Raw genomic sequence first — 27,773 nt, forward strand, 5'->3', positions numbered from 1 at the left:
TTTATTCAAGCTGATAAATCAACAAAATCATATTTAAATTTGCTTGATTCTTGGGTAACTTGCTTCTCATTTCTCTATTCAATTTTCACTCTGCGCAATCTTGGTGTTTCTGTAAATCTTACAAGTTGAGATCATCAGCTCAATATTTTCCCCTCTAAGAATGACTAACAACAACAAAGAGCATGAATACTGAGAATGATAGGACATTACATTATGCAGGAAAATGTCTGGGGTTTTGATAGCTGTATTTTTTGGCTCATCAATTTAATGAAGGTGGTTTTAAAGAATGTAATGTTCTAAATAGCAAAATGAAAAGGTTGAGTAATCAAAATTTATTATTGATATTGGTATAGTCTTTCTCTTTGCTTGCAGTAGTAGATTACTTTGTGACAAAACATCGCAGATTTGTTAGGGAAAGTGAATATATTCTTAGGTATTTTAAAGTTCCCTGGGTACAGTGGAAAGGAATCCACCTGCCAATGCAGAAGGCACTGGTTCAATCCCTGGTCTGGGAAGTTTCACACAACTCTGAGCAACTAAGCCCCTGCACTGCAACCACTGAGCCCATATGCTGCAACTACCAAAGCCCATGTGCCTAGAGCTTGTACTCCGCAATGAGAGGAGCCACTGCAGTGAGAATCCCATGCAGAAGAGTAGCTCCCGCTAGCCACAACTAGAGAAAGTTTGTGCACAGCAACAAAGACCCAGTGCAGCCAAAAAGAAATTCTCTACTGGTTTACTTTAGACCAGAGAGTTTTGAGGAAACTTCCAGAAGAGACAGTCTATGATTCCACACATATTCAACACAACTGCATTGCCTTATCATCCTGCACACAAAGTATATTCCTGCCTCAGGGCCTTTGCACTTGCTATTCCCTCTATTTGATGGATCATTCCCTAGATGGTCATGGTCTACTCCCTAACTTAAGTCCCTGCTCAAATATCACTTCCTCAGAGCAGTCTTCCCTGATTAGCCCATCTAAAAATAGCACAGTCACTAGCCTTTTAGCTTGATTTCTTTCTCTGCACAGCATTTAGCTGTCTGTCTGACCTTATATGCTTGCCTTACTAGAATGCAAGGTTCATGAAGGCAGGGACTGCATCATGTTCATTGCTATATCCCCAGATTCTTATATATTCCCCACATAATAATTGCTCAAGACATATTTCTTGAATTAATTAAATGAATTTTAATTTGACTTTGAATATTTACTTTTTGCCTCCCTAACCAGACAATCGGAGAAGGCAATGGCACCCCACTCCAGGACTGTTGCCTGGAAAATCCCATGGGCAGAGGAACCTGGTAGGCTGCAGTCCATGGGGTCGCTAAGAGTCGGACACGACTGAGAGACTTCACTTTCAGTTTTCACTTTCATGCATTGGAGAAGGAAATGGCAACCCACTCCAGTGTTCTTGCCTGGAGGATCCCAGGGACCGGGGAGCCTGGTAGGCTGCCATCTATGGGGTCGCACAGAGTCGGACACGACTGAGGTGACTTAGCAGCAGCAGCAGCAACCAGACAATACCTTCATGGAAGACAGGCAAAAGTCCTGGTCACTTATTTATCATCTCTAAAATGATTAGCTCAGTTTTACAAGGATACTAGACATTCAACCAAAGTTTACTGAATGAATGCCTTGGAACATGGGTGTGTGACATGGCTGACTGGTCAGTATTGCCGGCAGGTGAACAAGAAGAGTAATATCTCACCTTTCAGCCCATATTTTACAAAGTATACTTTTATGTATACCAATTCATCTGATCATTTTGTTAATACTTTACTAGGTCTTAAGGTTTGCCTGAAGAAACAAGCACTCAAAGATAACAAGTGTTGGTTTCTGACATTTCAGTCAGTTCATTCTCTCACTCAGTCACATACGATTCTTTAGGATCCCATGGACTGCAGCATGCCAGTCTTTCCTCAGTTCAGTTCAGTTCAGTCACTCAGTCGTGTCCAACTCTTTGCGATCCCATGAGTCGCAGCACGCCAGGCCTCCCTGTCCATCACCAACTCCCGGAGTTCACCCAGACTCACGTCCATCGAGTCAGTGATGCCATCCAGCCATCTCATCCTCTGTCATCCCCTTCTCCTCCTGCCCCCAATCCCTCCCAGCATCAGGGTCTTTTCCAATGAGTCAACTCTTCACATGAGGTGGCCAAAGTACTGGAGTTTCAGCTTTAGCATCATTCCTTCCAAAGAAATCCCAGGGCTGATCTCCTTCAGAATGGACTGGTTGGATCTCCTTGCAGTCCAAGGGACTCTCAAGAGTCTTCTCCAACACCACAATTCAAAAGCATCAATTCTTCGGCACTCAGCCTTCTTCACAGTCCAACACTCACATCCATACACGACCACTGGAAAAACCATAGCCTTGACTAGACGGACCTTTGTTGGCAAAGTAATGTCTCTGCTTTTGAATATGCTATCTAGGTTGGTCATAACTTTCCTTCCAAGGAGTAAGTGTCTTTTAATTTCATGGCTGCAGTCACCATCTGCAGTGATTTTGGAGCCCAAAAAAATAAAGTATGACACTGTTTCCCCATCTATTTCCCATGAAGTGATGGGACCAGATGCCATGATCTTCGTTTTCTGAATGTTGAGCTTTAAGCCAACTTTTTCACTCTCCACTTTCACTTTCATCAAGAGGCTTTTGAGTTCCTCTTCACTTTCTGCCATAAGGGTGGTGTCATCTGCATATCTGAGGTTATTGATATTTCTCCTGGCAATCTTGATTCCAGCTTGTGCTTCTTCCAGCCCAGCGTTTCTCATGATGTGCTCTTTATATAAGTTAAATAAGCAGGGTGACAATATACAGCCTTGACGTACTCCTTTTCCTATTTGGAACCAGTCTGTTGTTCCATGTCCAGTTCTAACTGTTGCTTCCTGACCTGCAAACAGATTTCTCAAGAGGCAGGTCAGGTGGTCTGGTATTCTCATCTCTTTCAGAATTTTCCACAGTTTATTGTGATCCACACAGTCAAAGGCTTTGGCATAGTCAATAAAGCAGAAATAGATGTTTTTCTGGAATTCTCTTGCTTTTTCCATGATCCAGTGGATGTTGGCAATTTGATCTCTGGTTCCTCTGCCTTTTCTAAAACCAGCTTGAACATCAGGAAGTTCACGGTTCAGATATTGCTGAAGCCTGGCTTGGAGAATTTTGAGCATTACTTTACTAGCATGTGACTTGCTCAAACTCATGTCCATCGAGTCGGTGATGCCATCCAACCATCTCATCCTTTCTTGTCCCCTTCTCCTGCCTTCACTCTTTCCCAGCATCAGGGTCTTTTCAAATGAGTCAGTTCTTTGCATCAGGTGGCCAAAGTTTTGGAGCTTCAGCTTCGGCATCAGTCCTCCCAATGAATATTCAGGATTGATTTCCTTTAGGATGGACTGGTTGGATCTCCTTGCAACAAGAGATGCCACCGCAGTGAGAAGCCCGAGCACTCCAACTAGAATAGGAGTAGCCCCCACTTACCACAACTAGAAAAAGCCCTAATGTGGCAACAAAGACCCAGCACAGCCAAAAATACAATAAAAAATTAAAATAAAAAAAGCTAATAAAGACTGTCTTGAAACATACATATGCATGGAGAGATTTTTTGAAAAGCGTTTATTAGTCTTCACAGTAGTTATTTCTAGACAGTGGGAACTTGCTATTACATATTTTGGCTTTGCATTTCTCACTTGTATTTTTAAAGCCAACTTGAAGTTATGAAAATAAAGTTTTTTTCTATACATGCTTTATTTTTTAATTTGTCAATGTGAATAGCATAAAAATATCACTACTCATTTTCCTGGCTATGTAATTCTCAGAACACAGCAAACTTCATTGAGACAACTTTTAATACTGATTTATAGTAAAGCAATAACAAACAAACAGAATGAACCAAAATTCTTTAGCTTTTGTGTGTGTGTTTTCCATATTTATGCCCATGTTATTCTCTGAGCAAGAAAAAAGGTAAAGTGATGCTTTATATTTTCATCTTTGCCAAAAAAACCTTTCCAGGATATTGAGCTCCCCAAATCGGGCGTTAGGGACTCACTCTGGACTTTGGACCAACCTTAAGAGGGCACACATGAAACATGCTCATTTCTTTTCCTTTTTTCTTTTGATGATTTGAAATACTTAAAACACCCTTTTGCTTGTCTTTCACCGCAGGGATTTGTGGAAAATCTCTACTGGTGCCAACAATATGGTCCCCAAATTAGGCTTAAAAGGTTTTGGGTTTTCTTTAATTTTGAACTAAGAAGGGTTTTTCATGGTTGCTGATGCATCTTCGGGCACGTGGTTTCTTCACACGCTGAGTGGCTTGTGTGTCTGTCTCCCTGCCTGTGGGTCTGCGTGTGTTTATGTGTGCAAGTCTTTGTAGAGTGGTTTGGGGTGTGTGACGGTGGTTTTGAGCCCATGGCTTACGCACTCTACGAAGAAGCGTGTCCAGCCCTGTAGGTGGGAGCAGGTTTCTTGTTTCGGGGTCGCGTGGGGAAACGCTCCACCAAGTCCTGCGGCTCCCAGTTCTGGCCAGGGCGCGGCAGGGAGGGCGCTGGGGGCAACCGGGTGGCCAAGCAACAGAGGAACCAGCGCAGCTTGCATCCGGGCAGGGTCCCGGACACGTGCTCTGCTGGAAAGAGGGACGCACTTTCCGCCCTCTGGAACGGTGCTTAGAGCGGAGATCTATCCTGGGAGGGGTTAGAGAAGCCCGAGGATCCTGGCGCTGCAGCCTGGGGGAGGGGAGAGTGGGCGGGGCGGCACCGCCCACAATCTATTCCCTCCGGAGCTGGCGGCGACCGGCCTACGTCCGGCCTCACCCAGCCTCGGGGGCCAGGAAACTGAGACTGGAGGCGGCACGCGCGTCAGGGGTGCCCTGACGCCCAGGTACGTGCGACCCCTGCCCCCCTCCCTAGCCGGGGTCGGGACGGTTAGACCGGGCGGTTGCGGCTCCCAGACGCGCCACACCGCAGCCTCTGTGACGCACAGCGCGGCCTCTGGGGCTGGACTGGCGGCTCGGCCCGGCGGGGGCGGGGCAAGCACGGGAGGGAGGGGCGGGGCGGGGGCGGAGCGAGCGGGGCGGAGCCGACGGAGGCCCCGCCCCGGGCCCGGAGGAGCAAGGGCGCTACGGAGCAGGCGCGTCCCCCCCCCCCGCCGCCGCCGCCGCCGCCGCCGCCGCCGCCGCCGCCGCGCCGCAGCCGCCGCCGCCGCCGCCGCTAGCCCTTCTCAGGAGCTGCCGCTGCCGCCGCCATTTGCACGGGGACCCCGGTGACAGGGGCTCGGCAGAGGGGCGGAGGGAGGGGGGGAGGGCCCGCAGAGCCCCCGAGGGCGGGAGCGACGCCGCCTGCGCCGGCCGGGCTCCTTGCGCGACCGCGCCGCCCGCGGCGGGCCCCGAGCAGCAGTAGCAGCGGCAGCGGCAGCGGCAGCAGCAGCAGCAGCAGCAGCAGCAGCCGAGGCCGGGCGTGCGCCTGAGGCGCGGCGGCGGCGGCGGCGGCCCTGCGGGCAGCCGGGAGGGGCGGGGGCAGCGGCCGCCGCCGTTTGATGGATCCGAGGATCGCCTGGTTCCAGCCAGAGCAGCTCGGACCGTCCAACAGTCTGTGGATGCAGATCTGGGAGACCACCCAGGGACTGAGGAACCTCTACTTCAACCACCACTGTCACAGCAGCGGCGGCGCGAGCGGCGGCGGCGGCGGCGGCGGCAGCAGCACGGCCACCGGCGGGAGCGGCAGCAGCACCGGCAGCCCCAGCGGCGCGGCCCCGGCCCCGGCTCCGGCCGGCATGTACCGCTCCGGGGAGCGCCTGCTGGGCGGCCACGCGCAGCCGGCGGAGCAGCGGGACTTCCTGCCCCTGGAGACGACCAACAACAACAACAACCACCACCAGCCCGCGGCCTGGGCCCGTCGAGCCGCCGCGGGCCCCTCTGCGTCCCCATCCCCCTCGGCGTCCCCGTCCCCGCACTCCTCGACCGCCGTCCCCGCCGCGGAACCCGCGGACCCAGCCTCGGGCAGCAGCAACAAGAGGAAGCGGGACAACAAGGCTAGCACCTACGGACTCAACTACAGCCTGCTGCAGCCCAGCGGAGGGCGGGCCCCGGGGGGCGGCCGGGCAGACGGCGGCGGGGGCGTGTACAGCGGGACCCCGTGGAAGCGGAGGAACTACAACCAGGGAGTCGTGGGGTGAGTGGTGGCCTTGCGGCCTGGTGGCCTGGCCCTTGCACACGCGCAGCCGGGCACACGCCCACAGAGGGGGGGCTGGGGGGGGAGCCTGGGTGAGGCCCCCCCCAACCTCGGCCTGCCTTAGTTACTGGTCCTCAGGGGTCTGATGGCGTCCCTCCTCCGTCCACACCTTCTCTCAACCTTCGTTAGCAGTCCACACCTTTGCCCCCTCCCTCTCAGCTCCACGCCTTTTCTGGACATCCTCTCAACCCTCCACAACCTCCCCTCACCTCCCTTAGTCATTCACATCCTCCTTCCTAACCGTTCACATCTTCCCTGGACCACCCCCACCCCCACCCCCCATCCATCCATCCACTCTTTCTTCCCATCCCCCCCTAGTCAAACACACCTTCTCTCTCTTCTCTCCCCATGTCTCTAGCCCTCTCCACCCTGCCCCCACATCATCACACCCCAAAATGAAGTCGCCTAGCACAGGCAAATCATTCATTCCCTGAGAACATTCCTGTGTTAGTGCCTTTTCACGGTACCGGACCTGGAGGTGCTTTCCTTGCCAAGAATAGAAACATCCAGAAAGCTCCTCCCCCTCCCCCAATCCCAAACAGGAATCGTGGCAGCCCTGAAAGGCTTTGCTGGCTATTGACCCTTTGGCCCATCTCTCTATTTTTTATTTCTTAGAATTTCCTATGTTAGTGATGCCTTGCTGTGTCGGGAGTGAGGAATGAGGTGACAGTTAAGCTTAGGCTGGTGGAGATGGTGAGCTCTTCTTTTCAGGCGCATGGAACTTTCTAGGAGTTCATCGTCCTCGGCCCCAGTTTCTCACTGTAAAGTTGTCATCCTGGCAGAGACAGCCAATGCTTTTCATTCTGGGGGGTAACTTTATGCTAATGAGTGAATGTTGCACCACTAATGACTTTCTGTTTAAAGTTCAGCTGTTACAAAATGGAATTTTACCTGACCCCTAGTGAATTATGTACATAAGCAGTGACTGTTTCCAGGTTGATTTCCCCTGTGCTGGGATAGACTACAAAGTCTTACAAAAATTTTGTAAAATGAAGGTTTTGGGTTATGTGTGTGTGTGTGTGCGTGTGTAGCTTGAGTATGGAGAATGAGCTGTAAAATTGCTTTTCACTTTTCAGATCCTGTTTTACATCATGGGTTACAAGTAGGCAGGTGAAATCACCATTAATAGTCCCTTGTGGAACCTTTTCTTAGATTCACCCATTCAGATCTGCCCTGCTTTGGCAAGCAGAGAGAGTTCTGTGTACCTTTTTGAAGGTCTGGGTAAAATGAGTTGGTGGGTTCCATCTGCTTCTAGTGGGCTGGTGTCTGCTCTATGCTACTATTACAACTCCCACCCTTTATGGAAAATGCAGTTAAGCATTTTAAGACTGGCAATGGGGTATATGTCAAACCTGTCCTCACTTTCCAGGGGGGATCATTTTGGATTGAGTCCTCTACTGCTAAGCTTCAAGGGCGCTCTCCATGGTCATCTTCTTTCAATAAAAGGCTCATGGTTCCATCCTGATAGCATTTCCAAGATGAAGTATAAACCTGTAGTTTGATGACAGGCAAATTGATATTGAGGGATTCTGATAGTTTCATTTCACAGGAATAAGCTCCAGTTAAGTAATCACTGTCAGTTAAAACCTCCAAGTTCCCTAGTTTCGTTTTACTGAAGCGTCTGCTTATGTATGTAGCAAAGGTATATTATAAATCCAAAATGCTGGCTGCCTTTCTTTGATAGCTTAGAAATTCCTTTTTACTTGCTATTTTAATGTTGAGGATACTGTAAAAGGCTCACATTTGAACTTAGGTAGAAGCAAGATACTCTTAGTCCTAGATTCAAATACTACATTGTCCTCAAAGGGATTAAGGAGAGGAATTTCCATTTCCAGAGGAATTGCTGTTTAAAAACGGATTGTAAACCTGTCTTAAAACTGCTTATCGATTCATCATTCTTTTGCCTTCTCCTTTAGAGGATGTCAGCAGTTAAATTTTTAAAATTTTATTAAGTGGGACCTAAGTGTTTTTGTAAGAGTGTCTGAGTGCTTAAAACTTCTTGTTGTGATTTATGGGCCCATATTTCTTAACTTTTAGGAAAGTCTTGCTGTTTTTAATACAGGTATTTTAAAAAATCTGAATTCAGAATGCACCTCAATGTTGCGCTATTCTGACATTAGGTATAGTAAAACTATTGAGAGTTCTTGGGATGTGACTGACAGTTAGCTAATAGGTTAAAAAATTGTTGTGGTCCTTGGCCCCTGAACTGGCACGACCATCTAGGTAGGGAGAGGAAGAAAAAGCGCATGAACAGTGGCCTGGAACCTGGGGCAGCTGGATACCCACTCTGTCCCACATCTGTGATCTATCTGTGTTCTGTTTTGCCACAGCAGGTTGACACTCCCTGAACACTCCAAGATGCAGTTCAAAATCCTGAGTTCATTGCTCATGTTCTTGATTTTTTTGTACTTTCTCTAAAATCTTGCAGTGCTTGTTTTGTGCTCTTGGCATAGTTGCTTATGTTTAATTTTCCTTTTATATATATGTTTTATCCACTAGGTTGCTAGTTAAGATGAAACTTCTTTCTTCCTTTCTTTTTTTAGTTGAGGTAAGATGGAAATTTCTTAAATGTAGAGTAAGATGTTTGCATGGCATCCTGAAATCCTCATAGTCCTCTTTCAAAAGGACTCCTCTCATCTGAGCGTACCATCTCAGCCTTCTCCAGGTATCCCTGATCCAGGGAGTTTGTTTGCTTTCCATTTTTTCTTTATTGAGTTGCTTTCACTTACTCTACTTTTGGGGGTTCATTCCCTTCCATTGCTGGCCACGGTGTAGGAAGAAGTCCACCTGCTCCTGGTTGTTCATGAAAGTGAGCTTTAAGCCCTTTTCTTTTCAAAGATTTAATTGTTGATCATCATGGAGAAAGAAGAGATGACAAAAAGTAGCAAACATAGGAAACTTTTGGAGATTCAGAGGCTTTGGTCCTGAGCCCAGGTGTCCAGAAGCTTCCTTTGGAAGGTGCTTGGTGCTCAAGCTCATGAGGATAGGCTTATGTTGGCCACGTGGCCAGATCTGTAAATATTTTTCCAAGGCTTGGATGACTTGTTCAAAACAATGTTTTGGAGTATGAATTTGACAGTGGGACATCAAGAAGTCTCTGCTGGGAAACTTGGGTTTAAGGAATAATTTCTTGAACTGGAATGATGGGGTTGGAAATGGGAAAGAATGAATGTGAGAGGTACTACAAAGTAAGAATGGAAAAGATTCTAACTCTCTTCATGGCTTTAAATCCACGGTATTAATAACAGCTTTGAATTTGAGTGACTGGGGAAATGTTAATGTTATTGTTGAACGTAAGGATTAGGACCATTGGTTTGGAGCAAAAGGTATGGTGATGTTTAGATGGAACTGTCTAACAGGTCGAGGAAATTTGGGGGCTGAGATGTAGTCGTTTGCACTGCAGTGGGGCAGTGTCCTTCCTTGCGTATGTTGTACAGCGTAGCACAGTTAAGTCCAAGATGCTGACACTGTTCTTCAGCACTGACCTTATGGCCTCTTTCTGTTTCTACACAATATGATCAGTGGGATTGATGTTAGTGCTGGCTCCAGAGTGATTGGGCAGATTAATATGAAAGAATTTAGAGGCCTTAGTCCAAGGGCTTGTTCTAAGTATAATTTGGTGGCGCTAGTGGTAAAGAACTTGCCTGCCAATGCAGGAGACATAAGAGATGCTCGAGCCCTGGGTGGGGAAGATCCGATGGAGAAGGAAATGGCAACCCACTCCAGTATTCTTGGCTGGAGAATCCTGTGGACAGAGGAGCCTGATGGGCTGCGGTCCATAGGGTCGCAAAGTGTCGGACACAGCTGAAGTGACCTAGCACATAATTTCTATGTATTTGTGTATGTAGCCCATAGGAATTCTTCAGTGCACTAGGACCTTCAGGTTATGGAATTTTTCTGTATTTGGGTGCTGAAGTGTGCTTTCAAGAAGACATTAGGTTTTCTGCACTGTAGATTCTACACTAACAATGTAATTCGTGTTTGAGAATCTCACATCTGGTATACTGTGTATAACCAAGCTGCTTCCATGCCACAACTCATCTGTCTGAAATCTGTGACAATGAACAGTGTCACCCTGTCAGAATCATTGGCATTTTAGCCTGTTTTAGGTGTTGAAAGGTAAAAGGGAACAGTGACTGGAGCTTTCTGGAATCTACCCTGGGTTCACACAGAAGGTTTAGCTTCTTTTGGAAATGAAGCGTGAGAAAGTGAGAAAGGGATACCAGGAAAGTCTAAGGTAGGGAGGAGAAGGGCGTGTGTGTTCCAGCAATCCGGTCCTGGTGTGATAGATGGCCTTATGTCACAGCTTCTTCCGTGAAACCCCATCAGTAAATCCTAGTGTTTGGAATCTGCAAGGGCCATGGGAAGAAAGTATATGGGCTCCCTTGCTGATACTGAACTGATCAAATAGTTGTGGTTAGGTGTTCTTATACCTGATGAAGCTGAGAAAAATTTAAGGTATTTTTTTCTAAGGAAAGTAGAAAAGCAAGGTGTTGTGTGATTTTACTCAGCTTTCTATTTTTCCTTTAGAATAAAATTTAGTGGAGAAAACTGTTTCAGGGTCACACCCACTGCACTGGAGACTGTTAATCATTTATACACACATGGGTATGGAGTAGTCTTGAAGGGGCTGGAGGCCAGAGAGGATGCTCATTGGAGAATTAGGGTCCAGCTCCCAGCAGCTGACTGAGACTCCTGTTTTGACTCTTTCCTGCAGAGCTGGCTGAACAGCTCAGCCTGCTTCAGGAATTCAGAGGATGGCCAGTAGAATGTTCTTTGTAACCCTCAGAATATTTGTTAGGGACTCAGTTGCTACAGAACACCAAAAAGACTTTCAATTCATTTTTTACCATTTTTGACATGACACAAAATTATTTTTTTCTAAGAGTATTTATTGATGTTGAGGATGCCCTCAAGCTAGACTTTTCATTAATTTGAACCCAAACAGCAGCTGTTAATTTACTCCATCCTGTGAGTTACTTGCTGATTAAATTAGAGACTTCTGTATACTTAAGGGTTTTGGGTCATGTTGAAGTTAGAGTTAAAATATTTGGGGAAAAAACTGAATGTGGAGATGTTTTTGTTGTGTACTGGCTCCTTAATCACGTGAACAGTGTCAGAATGTGAAAAAAAATCTTGCCATGAGCATGAGAGATTTCATATAGTATCTGACAGCTGAACTCTGGAATTGTAGCTCAAGTCATGCTTTCTGCTGAAATAGTTTGAATAGTATGCAGAAACCTATGTTTTCAAATTAGTTGCTTTATTAAAAATGCTCTATTCTGTAAAAATGCTTGTGGAGCCTTTTTACCATGTTCCATATACTAACATATACTATGTTAAGCCTTTTGTATTTGTTATATTTTTCTCATGTGTTAGCCCCATCTAATTTGTTTTAAACTTTTTATTTTGAAATATAGATTCCCAGAAAGTGGCAGAAAATAATACAGAAAGATCCCATGTTCCCTTCACCTAGTTTCACTCAGAGATAACATCTTAGATAACTATTGTTTAATCTCAAAACCAGGAAATTGACATTGTTATAATCCATAGCATTATTCAGATTTCACCAGTCCTATATATACTCATTTGTGTAGTGTGTGTGTTTAGTTCTGTGAAAATATTACATGTGTAGATTTGTGTGACCACCACCACAATTAAGATACAGAACTTATACCATCACCTCAAAGATCCTTCATGCTATCCCCTTATTTTCATGCACACGTCCCCTCATTTCTGACCTTTGGCTACTAATCTGTTCTCCATATTTACATTTTTTTTTCATTTTGAAAATGTTATATAAATGGAATCATATAGTACTTTGACTTTTTTCCAGTTACCATAATTCCTTGCTGCTGCTGCTAAGTCGCTTCAGTCGTGTCCGACTCTGTGCGACCCCATAGATAGCAGCCCACCAGGCTCCCCCGTCCCTGGGATTCTCCAGGCAAGAACACTGGAGTGGGGTTAATAGTTCCTTCCAGGTCTTAGTTACACATGCCTGATCTTTAGTTGTGGCATGTGGGATCTAGTTCCCCAACCAGGAATCAAACGCAGGCCTCCTGCACTGGGAGTGATTAGACCACCAGGAGGGTCCAGTCGTTCCTTCCTTTTTAATGCTGAGACACGACTGAAGCAACTTAGCAGCAGCAGCAGCAACAGTGTTCCAAAGGGCTTCCTTGGTGGCTCAGCGGTAAAGAATCCACCTGCAGGAGCAGCAGGAGACATGGGTTCGATCCCTGGGTCCGGGAGATCCTTAGGAGGAGGGCATGGCAATCCTCTCCACTATTCTTGTCTGGAGAATCCCATGGACAGAGAAGCCTGGAGGGCTACAGACCATGGGGTCGCAAAGAGTTGGACACGACTGAAGGGACTTGGCATGCATGCACAGCGTTCCAAAATTTGGAGGTACCACAGTTTAACGATGGAAGGACATTCTAGAAGAGTTTTTATATCGTTTTTGGCTTTTGCAAATAAAATGTTTCATGAAGTACACATTTTTATGTAAATATATGTTTTCATTTTAGAGGGATAAATGCCCAAAAGTGCTGGGTCATTTGGTAAACACATATTTTGAAAGAAATGGGTAAACTGTTTTCTAAAGTCACTGTATCAGATTACATTCCTGCCAGCAGTGTATGTGTGATCTGGTTTCTCTGCATCCTTGCCAGCATTTGGTATTATCACTTTTTTATTTTAGCTGTTCCCATATGAGTAGCAATAGTTTATTATGCTTTTATCATAATAACCTTCTCATGAATAACTCCACCTAATTTTAACTTTTTAATTTTTATTTTAAAAACTTCTTGGCAGTACTGAGAACGTCTGCAGTTAAAAATCTAAGTAAAATTGACTTAAAAGGGCCTTATTTTTCAGTTTGCTTTGATTTTAGCAATATCGCTTGAACTCTTATCTTTGAATTACTTTGCAGTGTTTCCTTTACATGTTTCTTTTTCTTGGAAACTGGCATGAAGTAGAGTTTTATTTTCATTTAACTAAAAACATATAAAAGAGTAACTGCAGAGTTGATTTCAAAATTTAGAGTCCTTCTTTTCATATGTTTTGAGTACACTTTATTTTCTCTTGGCGTGGCTGTATTTTGTGGGAGTAAGCCCTGTGCTTAGTGGTGATTTTTTTTGTTGATGGTGATAGTAAGGTTTTGTTTTTAACAATATTTTTATATCTGAACAATGCCTTCAGACTGTGTAGAATAAATATTTTATCTTCATACCTCTGCTAAAATAAACTGTTTCATTGGAACCATTTTCTGGACTGAGAATTGGGACCTGGCCTTTTATTTTTTCGTTACTAGTCCCTTGGAGTCACTGTTTGGATTTTGTCAAAATAACATAACTTTTAGCACTGTCACGTTTGTATTATAAATTAAATTTATTATATTGTTGATTTCTGCCAAAGCAAGAGTAAGGATGCATTAGGATTGTGGTTGTGGAATTATCGTCTAGTAATTTGGATTTACTAAAATAATAGGCCTGTGATGAGGTTTTATTCTTTTATTCTTTATTCTTTTATTCACCTTTTATTTTCTTCTTTGTTTGAGGTGTTAATACCACTGTTTGTTAGGATACTTGTTTTTAAAACCAATATATATTTATTTGTTACTTAATAAGTGCTAATTGTCAAAAAAATAGAAAAATACAGCTAAACCAAATGAAGAAAAAATAGCCCCTCTAATACTACTACCTGTGAACTTCCTGATGTTCAAGCTGGTTTTAGAAAAGGCAGAGGAACCAGAGATCGAATTACCAATATCTGCTGGATCATGGAAAAAACAAGAGAGTTCCAGAAAAACATCTATTTCTGCTTTATTGACTATGCCAAAGCCTTTGAGTGTGTGGATCACAATAAACTGTGGAAAATTCTGCAAGAGATGGGAATACCAGACCACCTGACCTGCCTCTTGAGAAATCTGTTTGCAGGTCAGGAAGCAACAGTTAGAACTGGACATGGAACAACAGACTGATTCCAAATAGGAAAAGGAGTACGTCAAGGCTGTATATTGTCACCCTGCTTATTTAACTTATGTGCAGAGTGCATCATGAGAAACGCTAGACTGGAAGAAGCACAAGCTGGAATCAAGATTGCCATGAGAAATATCAATAACCTCAGATATGCAGATGACACCACCCTTATGGCAGAAAGTGAAGAGGAACTCAAAAGCCTCTTGATGAAAGTGAAAGTGGAAAGTGCAAAAGTTGGCTTAAAGCTCAACATTCAGAAAACGAAGATCATGGCATCCGGTCCCATCACTTCATGGGAAATAGATGGGGAAACAGTGGAAACAGTGTCAGACTTTATTTTTTGTGGCTCCAAAATCACTGCAGATGGTGATTGCAGCCATGAAATTAAAAGACGCTTACTCCTTGGAAGGAGAGTTATGACCAACCTAGATAGCATATACAAAAGCAGAGACATTACTTTGCCAAGAAAGGTCCGTCTAGTCAAGGCTATGGTTTTTCCTGTGGTCATGTATGGATGTGAGAGTTGGACTGTGAAGAAGGCTGAGCACCGAAGAATTGATGCTTTTGAAGTGTGGTGTTGGAGAAGACTCTTGAGAGTCCCTTGGACTGCAAGGAGATCCAACCAGTCCATTCTGAAGGAGATCAGCCCTGGGATTTCTTTGGAAGGACTGATGCTAAAGCTGAAACTCCAGTACTTTGGGCACCTCATGCTAAAAGTTGACTGATTGGAAAAGACTCTGATGCTGGGAGGGATTGGGGGCAAGAGGAGAAGGGGACGACAGAGGATGAGATGTCTGGATGGCATCACTGACTCGATGGAGGTGAGTCTGAGTGAACTCTGGGAGATGGTGACGGACAGGGAGGCCTGGCGTGCTGCAATTCATGGGGTCGCAAAGAGTCGGACACGACTGAGTGACTGGACTGAACTGAATACTACTACCAGCACATAACTACTGTTAGCACATTTTTAGACTTTTTAATGTATGTGTACATATATTTTGTTTCTTCTATCATTATGGATTCCACTATGGGTATGCTTAATTTTTTTTTTTTCCTATTTAAGGAAAAAAAAATTTTAAACAACAGAAATGTATTCTCTTGCAGTCTGGAGGCCAGAAGTTAGAACTGGTTTCTAAGATTGTTTTCTACTTTGGGAGAAGGGCATCAGACTATTGTGGGCATACTTTTGTTTTTAAGACTTAAAATTTTTAAAAATGTATTTATGTTTGGTTGCCCAGGGTCTTCGTTGCTGTGCACAGGCTTTGCGGCGAGCAGGGACTGCTCTTCATTGAGTGCGCGGGCTTCTGATTACCATGGATTCTTTCGTCGCGGAGCACAGGCTCTGGCCACACGGGCTTCCGTAGTTGCAGTACTTGCGCTCAGTACTTATGGCTTGCGGTCCCTAGAGTGTGGGCTTCAGTAGTTGTGGTGAACGAGGTTTGTTGCTCCAGGGCACGTGGAATCTTCCTGAACCAGGGATCGAGCCTGTGTCCCCCTACATTGGCAAGCAGATTTCTATCCACTGTACCACTAGGGAAGTCCTGTAGGCATCCTTTTTTGAGTTAAAAAAATGTATTAATATAACAAATATCTTGCATATGAAATACATTTCTACAGAATTTTTAAATACCTCATTACCTTTAGTGTGACTCCGTGTACCTACTGTGTGTGGACGTGATATTCCCTTGGTTGAATGCACCTTAATTTATTTCACCAGCTCCCAGGTGAACATTTAGTATGTTTTTCCAATCTTTTGTTTTTTATAAAAGATGTGTTTTTAGCTAACCCTTTGCCCCAGAGAGGATTATTTATTTTTTTTACTTATTTTTACTTAGATAAAATTCATAATGCTGTCATATTTGCCCTTTTAAAATGTACAGTCCAGTGGTTTTTAGAATATTACAAGATTGTGTAATCATCACAGCTCTCTTAAACCCTGTACCCATCATTGCTCTCCACTCTTCCCTTCTCCTTCAGATCCTGGGAGCCTCAGACAGACTTTCTGTCCCTGTGGATTTATGATTTCTGGACATTTCATAAGAATGGGATCATGTAATATGTGGCCCTTTGTGTTTGGCTTTTGTTTCATGAAAACATGTTCTCAGTGTTTATTCATGTTGTAACATGTATCAGTCTTTCATTTCTTTTATGCCTAAATATCCCCGTGTAGGAGTATACCACATTTTCTTTATCTGTTTATAAGCTGGTGGACATTTGGTTTGTTTCCATCTTTTTGGCTATTATAAATAATGAACATGCATATACAGAATCTTTTGTAGATATGTGCTTTCATTTTTCTTGGGTTAAGTGCCCAGTAGTAGAATTGCTGGATTATATAAAGTGGCAATAGTATTTTTCATTCTCACCACCGGCAGTGACTGAGGGTTTCTAGTTTCTCCATGTTCTTGTCAACACTTGTCATTATCTGTCTTTCTGATTATAGCCATCCTAGTGAGTGTGAAATGGCAACCCTCTCCAGTGTGCTTGCCTGGAGAATCCCAGGGACGGGGGCGCCTGGTGGGCTGCCATCTATGGGGTCGAGCAGAGTCGGACACGACTGAAGTGACTTAGCAGCAGCAGTGAGTGTGAAGTGATGTGGTATCTCTTTGTGTTTTTGATTGCATTTCCCTAATGACTAAGGAAGTTCTTGAGCATCTTTGCATGTGCTGGTAGGCTGCATGTATGTTTTCTTTGAAGAAATGTCTATTCAGGTTGCTTACCCGTGTTTTCTTTTTTTTAGTGGATTGTCTTTTTACTGTTTATTATAGGAGTTCCTTATGTATTCTGGATTATAGACCCTTATCAGATGGGTGATTTGTAGATACTTTCCCCTATTCTGTGGACTGTCTTTATACTTTCTTGATATTATCCTTTGAAGCAAAAGTTTTGTTATTTCTATCTTATAAATTCCAATTTATCCATTTTTTCCCCCTGTTATTTGTGCTTTATGTGTCATATCTAAGAAACCATTGTGTAATCCAAGATCAGAAAAATAGACCCTTATTTTTTCTTTTAAGAGTTTTATATTTTTAGCTCTTATATTTAGGTCTCTGATCCATTTGAATTCACTTTTATATATGGTGTGAGGTAGACATCCAACTTCATTCTTTTGCCTGTGGATATCAGGTTGTCTCAGCACCATTTGTTAAAGACTGTTCTTTCCCCTTAAATTGTCTTGCCATGTGGTTATTTCTTGAGGATGAAGTTTTAGATTGGAGAGTGTTTATATCTTTTAAGGCTTTTGCCAAAATTTCCTGGGGAAGATCAAGTCAATTTACCCGAATGTCATTAGTGTGCATGAGTCCAAATTTTCAGCAATGCTGCTGCTGCTAAGTCGCTTCAGTTGTGTCCGACTCTGTGCGACCCCATAGACGGCAGCCCACCAGGCTCCCCCGTCCCTGGGATTCTCCAGGCAAGAACACTGGAGTGGGTTGCCATTTCCTTCTCCAATGCATGAAAGTGAAAAGTGAAAGTGAAGTCACTCAGTCAGAATACAAAAGAAAACAATTTCTTGCCAATTTTATAGGTAAAAAATAGTAACTTATTGATTTCATTTGTGCATGCCTTTACTTGTCTGTGTATTTTTCTTTTCAATTTCTTATTTTCCTTGCCTATCTTTCTCTTGGAAATGTTTGTCTTATTAATTTGTAAGAGCCCTTGATCTGTCCTATTACAAATACATGTAATTTAAAATTCTGATCTTATGATTTATAGTTTTTATTAGAATATAACTTACATAGAGTAAAATTCACCCATTTAAATTGTACAAGTAGGTGACTTTTGAAAATATATACAGTTGTGTAACCATAACAGTCAGTAAGTAGGAAGAAGATATAGACTATTTCCATCACTCAAAAGGTACAGAAGGTACCCTCATGCCAATTCAGCCATTCCCTTTCCCTCCATCCTTTGCCCTAAGCACCCACGTTTGCCTTTTCTGGGATTTCAATTAAACGGAGTTAAATTCGTATATAGTAGATAGTCTTCTGCACCTGACTTCTGTCTCTCACCATGGTGTTTTGGAGATCCATCCATATTGTGTGTGGCATTGTTGTTTGTTAGTTCTGAATGCCGAGTAGCATTCCATTGTATGGATCTACCACAGTATGTTCATCTGTTCCTTATGACCTGTAGATTTTGCAAACATACCCACTCTTTTTGATTCTATATTACTTACTATTTTGTGACTCATCTCTGAACAGACCAGAATGAGCCACACATTTTTTGGTTGGAAAATCAACTGTTCTATGCAAGCCACTGTGCTAGGCTTTTTGTGGGAAGTAAAGACAGAGAACATTCTCTGCCTTCTAGGAAATTACGGGCTGGTTGGATAAACTATTAATAGATAAGGTGGAGAGGTTGCTTATGACTAGTGAGATAAGGCAAACTTTGAGAAGAGTGGAGATTTTTGCTGTTTTGAAAGATTGGTTAGGTTGTGGAGGATTGGAAAGGACAAATTGATTGTATGGGTTTCATATGATAAACCCTACTGGAATAGGTTGGATATACAGTTGTCCCTGGGTTCCATGAGCCCCTGTCAATACCAAAATATGGAATGTGCAATCCCTTATGAAAAATAGTGTAGTGCAGTGAATACAGTTGGCCCTGTCTATCCGTGGGGTTTGCACCTGCCAGAATCAACCGACTTCAACTGAAATTTTGATCCATGGATACGGAGGACCAACTGTGTGGTATTTAGCATAATTGAGATAGATGAGGAGCAGGATCTACTATGATGGTTGACCTTTCTCAGGAATTGTGAGATCTGAAATTACTTCATTTCTTTAAACCTTTTTATTACGGAAAATTACAAACAGTATGGAGTTAGACGGAAGAGATAATGAATGTCCATGTATTCATCACGAAACTTTGACAGTCATCAACCCATGACCAAACTCATTTTACCTGCATGTCAATCCATTTCCACCCCACTTTATTTTGAAACAAATTCCAAGTGTCACATCATTTACATAAATATATTTATATGTGTCTCTAGATAAGGATTTTTAAAGAAACCATTATCATAATACCATTATTAAACCTGAATGAACAGATTACAATAGCTCCTTAGAAAGTAAAAGTGAAAGTCGCTCAGTCCTGTATACATTCCCTTCTCCAGGGGATCTTCCCAACCCAGGGATGGAACCCAGGTCTCCCACAATGCAGGCAGATTCTTTACCAGCTGAGCCACAGGGGAAGCCCAGATAACTCCTTAGTTGCATCAGATATCCAACGTTTATATTTCCTCTCCCATAATTTTTTTTTTAACAGTTTGTTCAAATCAGAATCCAGATGAGTTTCTTGCATTGCTGTTGGTTGAAATGCCTTTTAAGTCTTCTTATCAACAGCTTCTCTGTCATCTGTTTTCCCTCCTATTAATTTATTTGTCGAAGAAACTGGGTTGTTTTTCCTAAAGACTCTTCTACTTTCTGAGTTTTGCTATTAATAATTGCATTCCTGTGGTATCAATTTAATATGTTCCGTTGTCCCCCTGTTTTTTCTCTAAGTTTGTAATTAGATCTAGAGGCTTGTTCAGATTTTTTTGTTGTTTGCAAGAATGCTTCATAGACAGTGGTGTGTACTTTCCCCAGGAGAGACCGAGTGTCTGAATGTCTTTCTTTTTGTAATATTAGTAGTCATTAATGATCATTGTTTATATGTGTTAGTTCATTATTAGGGTTGTAAACATTGTGATATCTTATTCTCTTGATCTTTTCTCAGCTATTAGCTGGAACACTCGTAAAAGCAGAAACATTTCGTTCTCAGCCATTTGGCTGTCCTGAAATGCAGTTCTCATAGTGAAAACAGGGTAAGAGTGAGAAAGGGGATATAACTTTTTAACTAGCTCTCTTAATGAGCTGTCATCCTTCAGGAAAGAGAAGCAGGGTGGGCTGCAGGAAGCTGAAGCGGGCTTTGGGCCGACTAGTGCGTGGTGTGTGGGAAAGGCAGTCGTGAGCTGTCCTTGGCCTTTGGGCGGCGGCTGGGATTGTCAGGGGACCCCTTGGCCCATAGCCACACCTGACCTTTGCTTTCAGCTTGTGGTAGCTGAAGAAAACCACGATGGATGTAGTGGCCTGTGAGCCTCTGCTCAGGAGGCAGAATTCTCATAGCCTTACCTCAACAACCAGGAGTAATACATTTGTTTTTTCCTTTAAATTAAACTTGGATTATGTTTCTTCATCTTGTGCTAATACTCTTTAGCCTTAGGCTAATGTAACCCATAAGCATATAACAGGAAGGATTCCTGCTGGGAGTAAATCTTTAACACTTTCAGTTTATTCAGTTCAGTCGCTCAGTCGTGTCCGACTCTTTGCGACCCCATGAATTGCAGCATGCCAGGCCTCCCTGTCCATCACCAACTCCTGGAGTTCACTCAGACTCACGTCCATCGAGTCGGTGATGTCATACAGCCATCTCATCCTCTGTCGTCCCCTTCTCCTCCTGCCCCTAATCCCTCCCAGCATCAGAGTCTTTTCCAATCAGTCAACTCTTCGCATGAGGTGGCCAAAGTACTGGAGTTTCAGCTTTAGCATCATTCCTTCCAAAGAAATCCCAGGGCTGATCTCCTTCAGAATGGACTGGTTGGATCTCCTTGCAGTCCAAGGGACTCTCAAGAGTCTTCTCCAACACCACAATTCAAAAGCATCAATTCTTCGGCGCTCAGCCTTCTTCACAGTCCAATTCTCACATCCATACATGACCACAGGAAAAACCATAGCCTTGACTAGACGGACCTTTCTTGGCAAAGTAATGTCTCTGCTTTTGAATATGCTATCTAGGTTGGTCATAACTTTCCTTCCAAGGAGTAAGAGTCTTTTAATTTCATGGCTGCAGTCACCATCTGCAGTGATTTTGGAGCCCAAAAAAATAGTCTGACACTGTTTCCACTGTTTCCCCATCTAGTTCCCAGGAAGCGATGGGACCGGATGCCATGATCTTCGTTTTCTGAATATTGAGCTTTAAGCCAACTTTTTCACTTTCCACTTTCACTTTCATCAAGAGGCTTTTGAGTTCCTCTTCACTTTCTGCCATAAGGGTGGTGTCATCTGCATATCTGAGGTTATTGATATTTCTCCTGGCAGTCTTGATTCCAGCTTGTGCTTCTTCCAGTCCAGCGTTTCTCATGATGTACTTTGCATATAAGTTAAATAAGCAGGGTGACAATATACAGTCTTGACATACTCCTTTTCCTATTTGGAACCAGTTTGTTGTTCCATGTCCAGTTCTAACTGTTGCTTCCTGACCTGCATACAGGTTTCTCAAGAGGCAGGTCAGGTGGTCTGGTATTCCCATCTCTTTCAGAATTTTCCACAGTTTATTGTGATCCACACAGTCAAAGGCTTTGGCATAGTCAATAAAGCAGAAATAGATGTTTTTCTGGAACTCTCTTGCTTTTGTCATGATCCAGCGGATGTTGGCAATTTGGTGTCTGGTTCCTCTGCCTTTTCTAAAACCAGCTTGATCTTAATTAGGTTGGTACAAAAGTAATCACTGTTTCGGACTGTGAATTTTAAATCACTGTATTATAACTAGGCTTAAACACATTTTATTAATCAAAATAGGAACCATTACAATCAGCACATTTTTGCCACTGAGAAAGAAGTTTGTTTCTATAGTGTAAGAATCCGTGCTTCAGGCTTCAGTGAACTCTTGGAAAGCATTTTCTGCCTCCTGCTGGTTGTGGAACGTTTTGCCTGCAAAAAGTTGTCGAGAGGATTGAAGAAGTAGTTATCCATTGGCGAGAAGTCAGGTGAATATGGTGGGTGAGGCAAAACTTCATAGCCCAATTCATTTGACTTTTGAAGCGTTGGTTGTGCAACATGCAGACAGGCGTGGAGAAGAACTGGGCCCTTTCTGTTGACTAACGCCTGCTGTAGTCCCTGGAGTTCTCAGTGCATCCCGTCGATTTGCTGAGCGTACTTGTCAGATGTAATGTTTTTGCCAGGATTCAGAACGCTGTAGTGAATCAAACTAGCAGCAGACCACCAAACAGTGACCATGGCCCTTTTTCTGGTGCAAGTTTGACTTTGGCAGGTGCTTGGTGCTCCTTCTCGGTCCAGCCACTGAGCTGGTTGTCACCGGTTATCATATAAAACTTTTTGTGACATGTCACAGTCCAGTTGAGAAATGATTCATTGTTGTTGTGTAGAGTAAGATGACACTTCAAAACAACAATTTTTTTGATTTTCAGTCAGCTTACAAGGCGCCCACTGAGCTTTTTCACCTTTCACCAGTTTACTTCAAATGCCCAGTAGAATGGTCAATGTTGCGATCTTCGGCAACTTCTTGTGTAGTTGTAAGAGGATCAGCTTCAGTGATGGTTCTCAGTTGTCAACTTCCAGTGGTCAGACATTACCCTCCTCATCTTCAAGGCTCTTGTCTTCTTTGCAAAACTCCTTGAACAACCACTACTCTGTGCGTTTGCTAGCAATTCATGAGCCAAACACGTTGTTGATGTTTCGAGTTGTCTCTGCTGCTTTATGACCCATTTGAACTTGAATAAAAAGATCTCTTGAGTTTGCTTTGTCTAATATAATTTTTTTGTATAACTTTTTTTTCAATTTTTTTTTAAAATTTTATTTTATTTTTAAACTTTACAATATTGTATTGGTTTTGCCAAATATCGAAATGAATCCGCCACAGGTATACATGTGTTCCCCATCCTGAGCCCTCCTCCCTCCTCCCTCCCCATACCATCCCTCTGGGTCGTCCCAGTGCACCAGCCCCAAGCATCCAGTATCGTGCATTGAACCTGGACTAGCGACTCGTTTCATACATGATATTATACATGCTTCAATGCCATTCTCCCAAATCTTCCCACCCTCTCCCTCTTCCACAGAGTCCATAAGACTGTTCTATACATCAGTGTCTCTTATGCTGTCTCGTACACAGGATTATTGTTACCATCTTTCTAAATTCCATATATATGCGTTAGTATACTGTATTGGTGTTTTTCTTTCTGGCTTACTTCACTCTGTATAATAGGCTCCAGTTTCATCCACCTCATTAGAACTGATTCAAATGTATTCTTTTTAATGGCTGAGTAATACTCCATTGTGTATATGTACCACAGCTTTCTTATCCATTCATCACCATACACAAAAATAAACTCAAAATGGATTAAAGATTTAAACGTAAGACCAGAAACTATAAAACTCCTAGAGGAGAACATAGGCAAAACACTCTCCGACATACATCACAGCAGGATCCTCTATGACCCACCTCCCAGAATATTGGAAATAAAAGCAAAAATAAACAAATGGGACCTAATTAAACTTAAAAGCTTCTGCACAACAAAGGAAACTATTAGCAAGGTGAAAAGGCAGCCTTCAGAATGGGAGAAAATAATAGCAAATGAAGCAACGGACAAACAACTTATCTCAAAAATATACAAGCAACTCCTACAGCTCAACTCCAGAAAAATAAATGACCCAATCAAAAAATGGGCCAAAGAACTAAATAGACATTTCTCCAAAGAAGACATACAGATGGCTAACAAACACATGAAAAGATGCTCAACATCACTCATTATCAGAGAAATGCAAATCAAAACCACTATGAGGTACCATTTCACGCTAGTCAGAATGGCTGCGATCCAAAAGTCTACAAGCAATAAATGCTGGAGAGGGTGTGGAGAAAAGGGAACCCTCTTACACTGCTGGTGGGAATGCAAACTAGTACAGCCACTCTGGAGAACAGTGTGGAGATTCCTTAAAAAACTGGAAATAAAACTACCTTATGATCCAGCAATCCCACTGCTGGGCATACACATTGAGGAAACCAGAAGGGAAAGAGACACGTGTACCCTAATATCATTTTTAAAGTCTAAAATAAAAATAAAACAGCAAGTGTCATTAGCAAAAAACATAAAGTGAGAAATGTGCATTAAAATGATGTATAATGTAACCACATTTATTTAATAATGTATTTCAATATCAAAGAACAAAATTCAGCAGTGCAAAACCCACTATTACTTTTGCACCAACCTAATAGTTCCCTAACAAGGGATTGGATCCATGCCCCTTGAAGTGGAAGCATGGAGTCCTAACCACTGGACTGCCAGGGAATTCCCTTGCTGAGTAGTTTTGATTGGGTGTTAGATTTTTTTCCAAATGCTTTTTCTGTCAATTTAATATGACTATCTGATTTTTCTTCTTTAGTCTGTTGATGTGATGTAAATTTATTTTTGAATGTTGACTCAGTCTTGGATACCTGGAATAAATCCCAGTTGGTCATGGTGTATAATTCTTTTTGTACATTGTTGGATTTGATTTACTCATATTTTGCTCATATTTTTACTTCTGTGTTCAGGAGAGATACTGGTCTGTAGTTTTTTTGTTCTTATAAAGTCCTTGGTTTGAGGATTAGGCTGATGGTCTCAGAGAATGAGGTAGAAACGTTCCTCTGCTTCTATGTTCTGGAAGAGATTGTGGAGAATTGAGATAATTTCTTCCTTCAGTCTTTGGTAGATTTCCCTAGTGAACCCATCTGGGGTTGGTGCTTTTTATTTTAAGAGGGTCGTTAATTATTTAATAGATATAGGCCTATTCCGATTGTTGCTCTTGCATAAATTCTGGTAGATTGCCTCTTTCAAGGAATTGGTCTGTTTTACCTAGACCAAAATTTACCAAATTTGTGGATTCATAATGTTCCTTTATTACCCTGTTAATACCCATAGGATCAGCAGTGATGACCCTTCTTTCATTTCTGATATCAGTAGTTAGTGTTGTCTGTCTTTTTTCTCAGTTTGGCCAGAGGCTTATCCATTTCATTGATGTTTTGAAAGAGTCAACTTTTGTCTCATTGATTTTTCTCTATAGATTTCTGTTTTTCTCTGATTTCTACTCAAATTTTATTTTTTTATCCTTACTTTGAACATAATTTGTTCATCTCTTTGAGTTTCCTAATGTAGAAATGTAGATAATTGATTTTTGGATCTCTCTTCTTTTCTAATATTTGCATTTAGTGCAAATACATGCTATAAATTTATGAATTTTCCTCTGTGTTCTGCTTTCCCTGCACAACACAAGTTTTGATAAGTTGTATTTCCATTTTCATTTAGTTAGGACAATCTCTTGAGACTTCTTCTTTGACCCAAATTTTATTTAATTTTCCAAGTATTTAGTCTCCAAGTTTTGTATATTTAATGTCCGGATACTGTATTTTGGGATTTTCCCACTGTTTTTTAATTACCGACTTCTAGTTTAATTCTGTAGTGGTCTGAGAGCATACTTAGTGTGATTCCATTCTTTGGAATTTGTTAAGATGTGTTTTATGGCCCAGAATGTGGTTTGCTTATAGGACTTTTTTTTTCCCCTCCAAAAAAATGTACTGATGTAAAGTTTTTCCCTTTTATTGTATGAGACTTCAAAGTAACAAACAGTTAAAAAAATCAGAATGAAACAACCCAAGGGTTCATTGATGGATGATGTGATAATAGACATACAGTGGAACACCATTCAGCTTCATGAAGGAAGGAGAGTCCAACACATGCTGTGACGGGGATGAAACTTAAGGATGTGCTAAGTGGAAAAAAGCCAGTCACAGCGGACAGATACTGAATGATTCTACTTCTGTGAGATGTGTAGGGAGTAGTTAAAATTCATAGAGACAAAAAGCAGAACAGTGATTGCTAGGGGCTTACAGATGAGGGAGAAGAGAATGGGCAGTTAGTGTTTAGTGAGTGCAGAGTTTCATTTGGGGAGATTAAAAAGTTCTGGAATGAAGTTTCAGGTATGCAATGTAAACAAGTTCTGAAGCTCTAAAGAGCATAATGGCTGTAACTAATCATCTATTGTGTGTTATGATGTGCTAAGAGAGGATATCATTTTTTTACATATTCTTACAGCACATTAACACATTAAAAGGGGCAGGAAGAAACTTTTGGAAGGTGTTGGATATGTTTCTGCCCTTGTTAGTTGGTGATAGTTTTACAAGTGTAATATACATTAAATATCTTATGTGTCAATCATACTTCAGTAGTTTTTTTAAAAAGTTCTGTAGATAACTAGTGGTGATAGTTACACAAGGTGTGTGTATCTTAATATAGAAATGCACACTTAAAATGATTAAAATGGCAAATTTTAATGTATGTTTTACCACAGCTTTTGAAACTGGAAAAAAAAATTAAATCAGAACATTGACAAAGAAAAGATGAAAGAGTTATTTTTAAAATTTCTTTATTGCAAATGTTTGTATTTGAGATTTACATGACTAGTTTAATTTTCATTTGTGATTGATTTGATAGAATCTAATTATGTTCACTTAGGAATTCTTACGGTGTCATGAAGAATAGAACTTTTATGTAGATGAGTACAGGACTGTATATATGATGAACTGATACTCTCCGAAGAAATTCATGCATTTATTTAAGGACACTGCGTATGGACTGGACTGATTTGTAGCTGCATGGTAGAATCATCATGGGGTTTGAGATCAGAGGCTCTTCAGAGGTAATTTATTCCAATCCAGTCCTTTAAAAAATCAATAATTTGAACCTCAGAGAGGTTAAAGGACTTCACCAGATTTCAGAATAAAATTGGGGGTTGATGTTTCACCTCCTCCTCTGGCTGCTGTTGTGTTTCCTACAGCCTGTGCAGATAATGATATTCTGCTTAATGAGCTTGGTAAGAGCAGTTCCTAAACCAGTTACTTCAACACAAGAGTTCTCAATTGGAGGAAGTTTTTTAAAAAAATTAAAAAAAATTCTAATGACTGGAACCCACTCCTCAGAGATTCTGACATAATAGGTCTGCAGAGGGCAATGGGGGCGTCCTTGGTAAACGATCCACCTGCCAGTGCAGGAGATGGACTAGATGCAGCAGGCTCAGTCCCTGGGTAGGGAAGATACACTGGAGTAGGGAATGGCAACCCACTCCAGTATTCTTGCCTGCAAAGTTCCATGGACAGGGGAGTCTGGCGGGCTACAGTCCATGGAGTTGGCAATGATTTGGACATGAATGAGCACACACAGTGGGTAATAATGAGTGTCATGTCATATTTAAAAAATAATAATCATATTCATGATGAGGCATGCTCATCCATGCAGCATGGATTGAAAAGAACTCCTTAAAAGGATCTTTTTAAAGCATGGTTCTCAAACCTGTCCAGTGGTCAGCATCCCCTGGGGAGCTCGGAACTCTGAGACCCCACTACTGTTAGAAGCATTCCTAGTCGGGGGTGGGAGATGAGATGCTTGAAGTCCTTCATGGTTACACTCTAAATGGAATGGCTTTTGCCTTCCCACTAACTTTTCTGTATTGTTTAAAACCAGACCAAGTGAATGAAAGGACTTCAAGATAGTTCATGTGGGCAACAAGCACCATCTTAATGAGGTGAAATTTGGCTAAGGCTTTGTAACACTTGTTTTTTGGCTGAAAAGTAAAAATGCTTACTAAGGAATTTGAGATTATTAAGAGTTTTAAAAAATTTGATCTTGTACTTAAAGTGCTTTACCCCTTTTTCTGCGAGAATGGTGTCTGGGTTGTTTTTAAGGAAGAGTATTTATTGTTGGAGAGTCAAGTGCTTTTTTGTATTTAAATGTGAAGATGGAGCACCTTCAATGCATTTTATTA

At 42.3% G+C, this 27,773-nt stretch overlaps 1 protein-coding gene across 9 annotated transcripts in view; it reads left to right on the forward strand.

Moving 5' to 3' along the window:
- Positions 1 to 5,217: 5,217 nt before the first annotated feature.
- Positions 5,218 to 27,773, forward strand: part of TENT4B (terminal nucleotidyltransferase 4B) — a 73,097-nt gene continuing 50,541 nt past the window's right edge. For 2 of the 9 annotated variants that reach the window (XM_059877423.1, XM_024978940.2), the window contains exon 1: positions 5,228 to 6,163. In XM_059877423.1, coding sequence (XP_059733406.1) covers positions 5,529 to 6,163 — 635 coding nt within the window. In that variant the 5' untranslated portion in view covers positions 5,228 to 5,528. Of the gene's footprint in view, positions 6,164 to 27,773 lie in introns of all 9 variants that reach the window. The other 7 variants (XM_024978942.2, XM_059877424.1, XM_024978941.2 and 4 more) reach the window with 7 other exon arrangements.

Source organism: Bos taurus, chromosome 18, assembly GCF_002263795.3.
Source record: "Bos taurus isolate L1 Dominette 01449 registration number 42190680 breed Hereford chromosome 18, ARS-UCD2.0, whole genome shotgun sequence".
NCBI lineage: Eukaryota > Metazoa > Chordata > Mammalia > Artiodactyla > Bovidae > Bos > Bos taurus.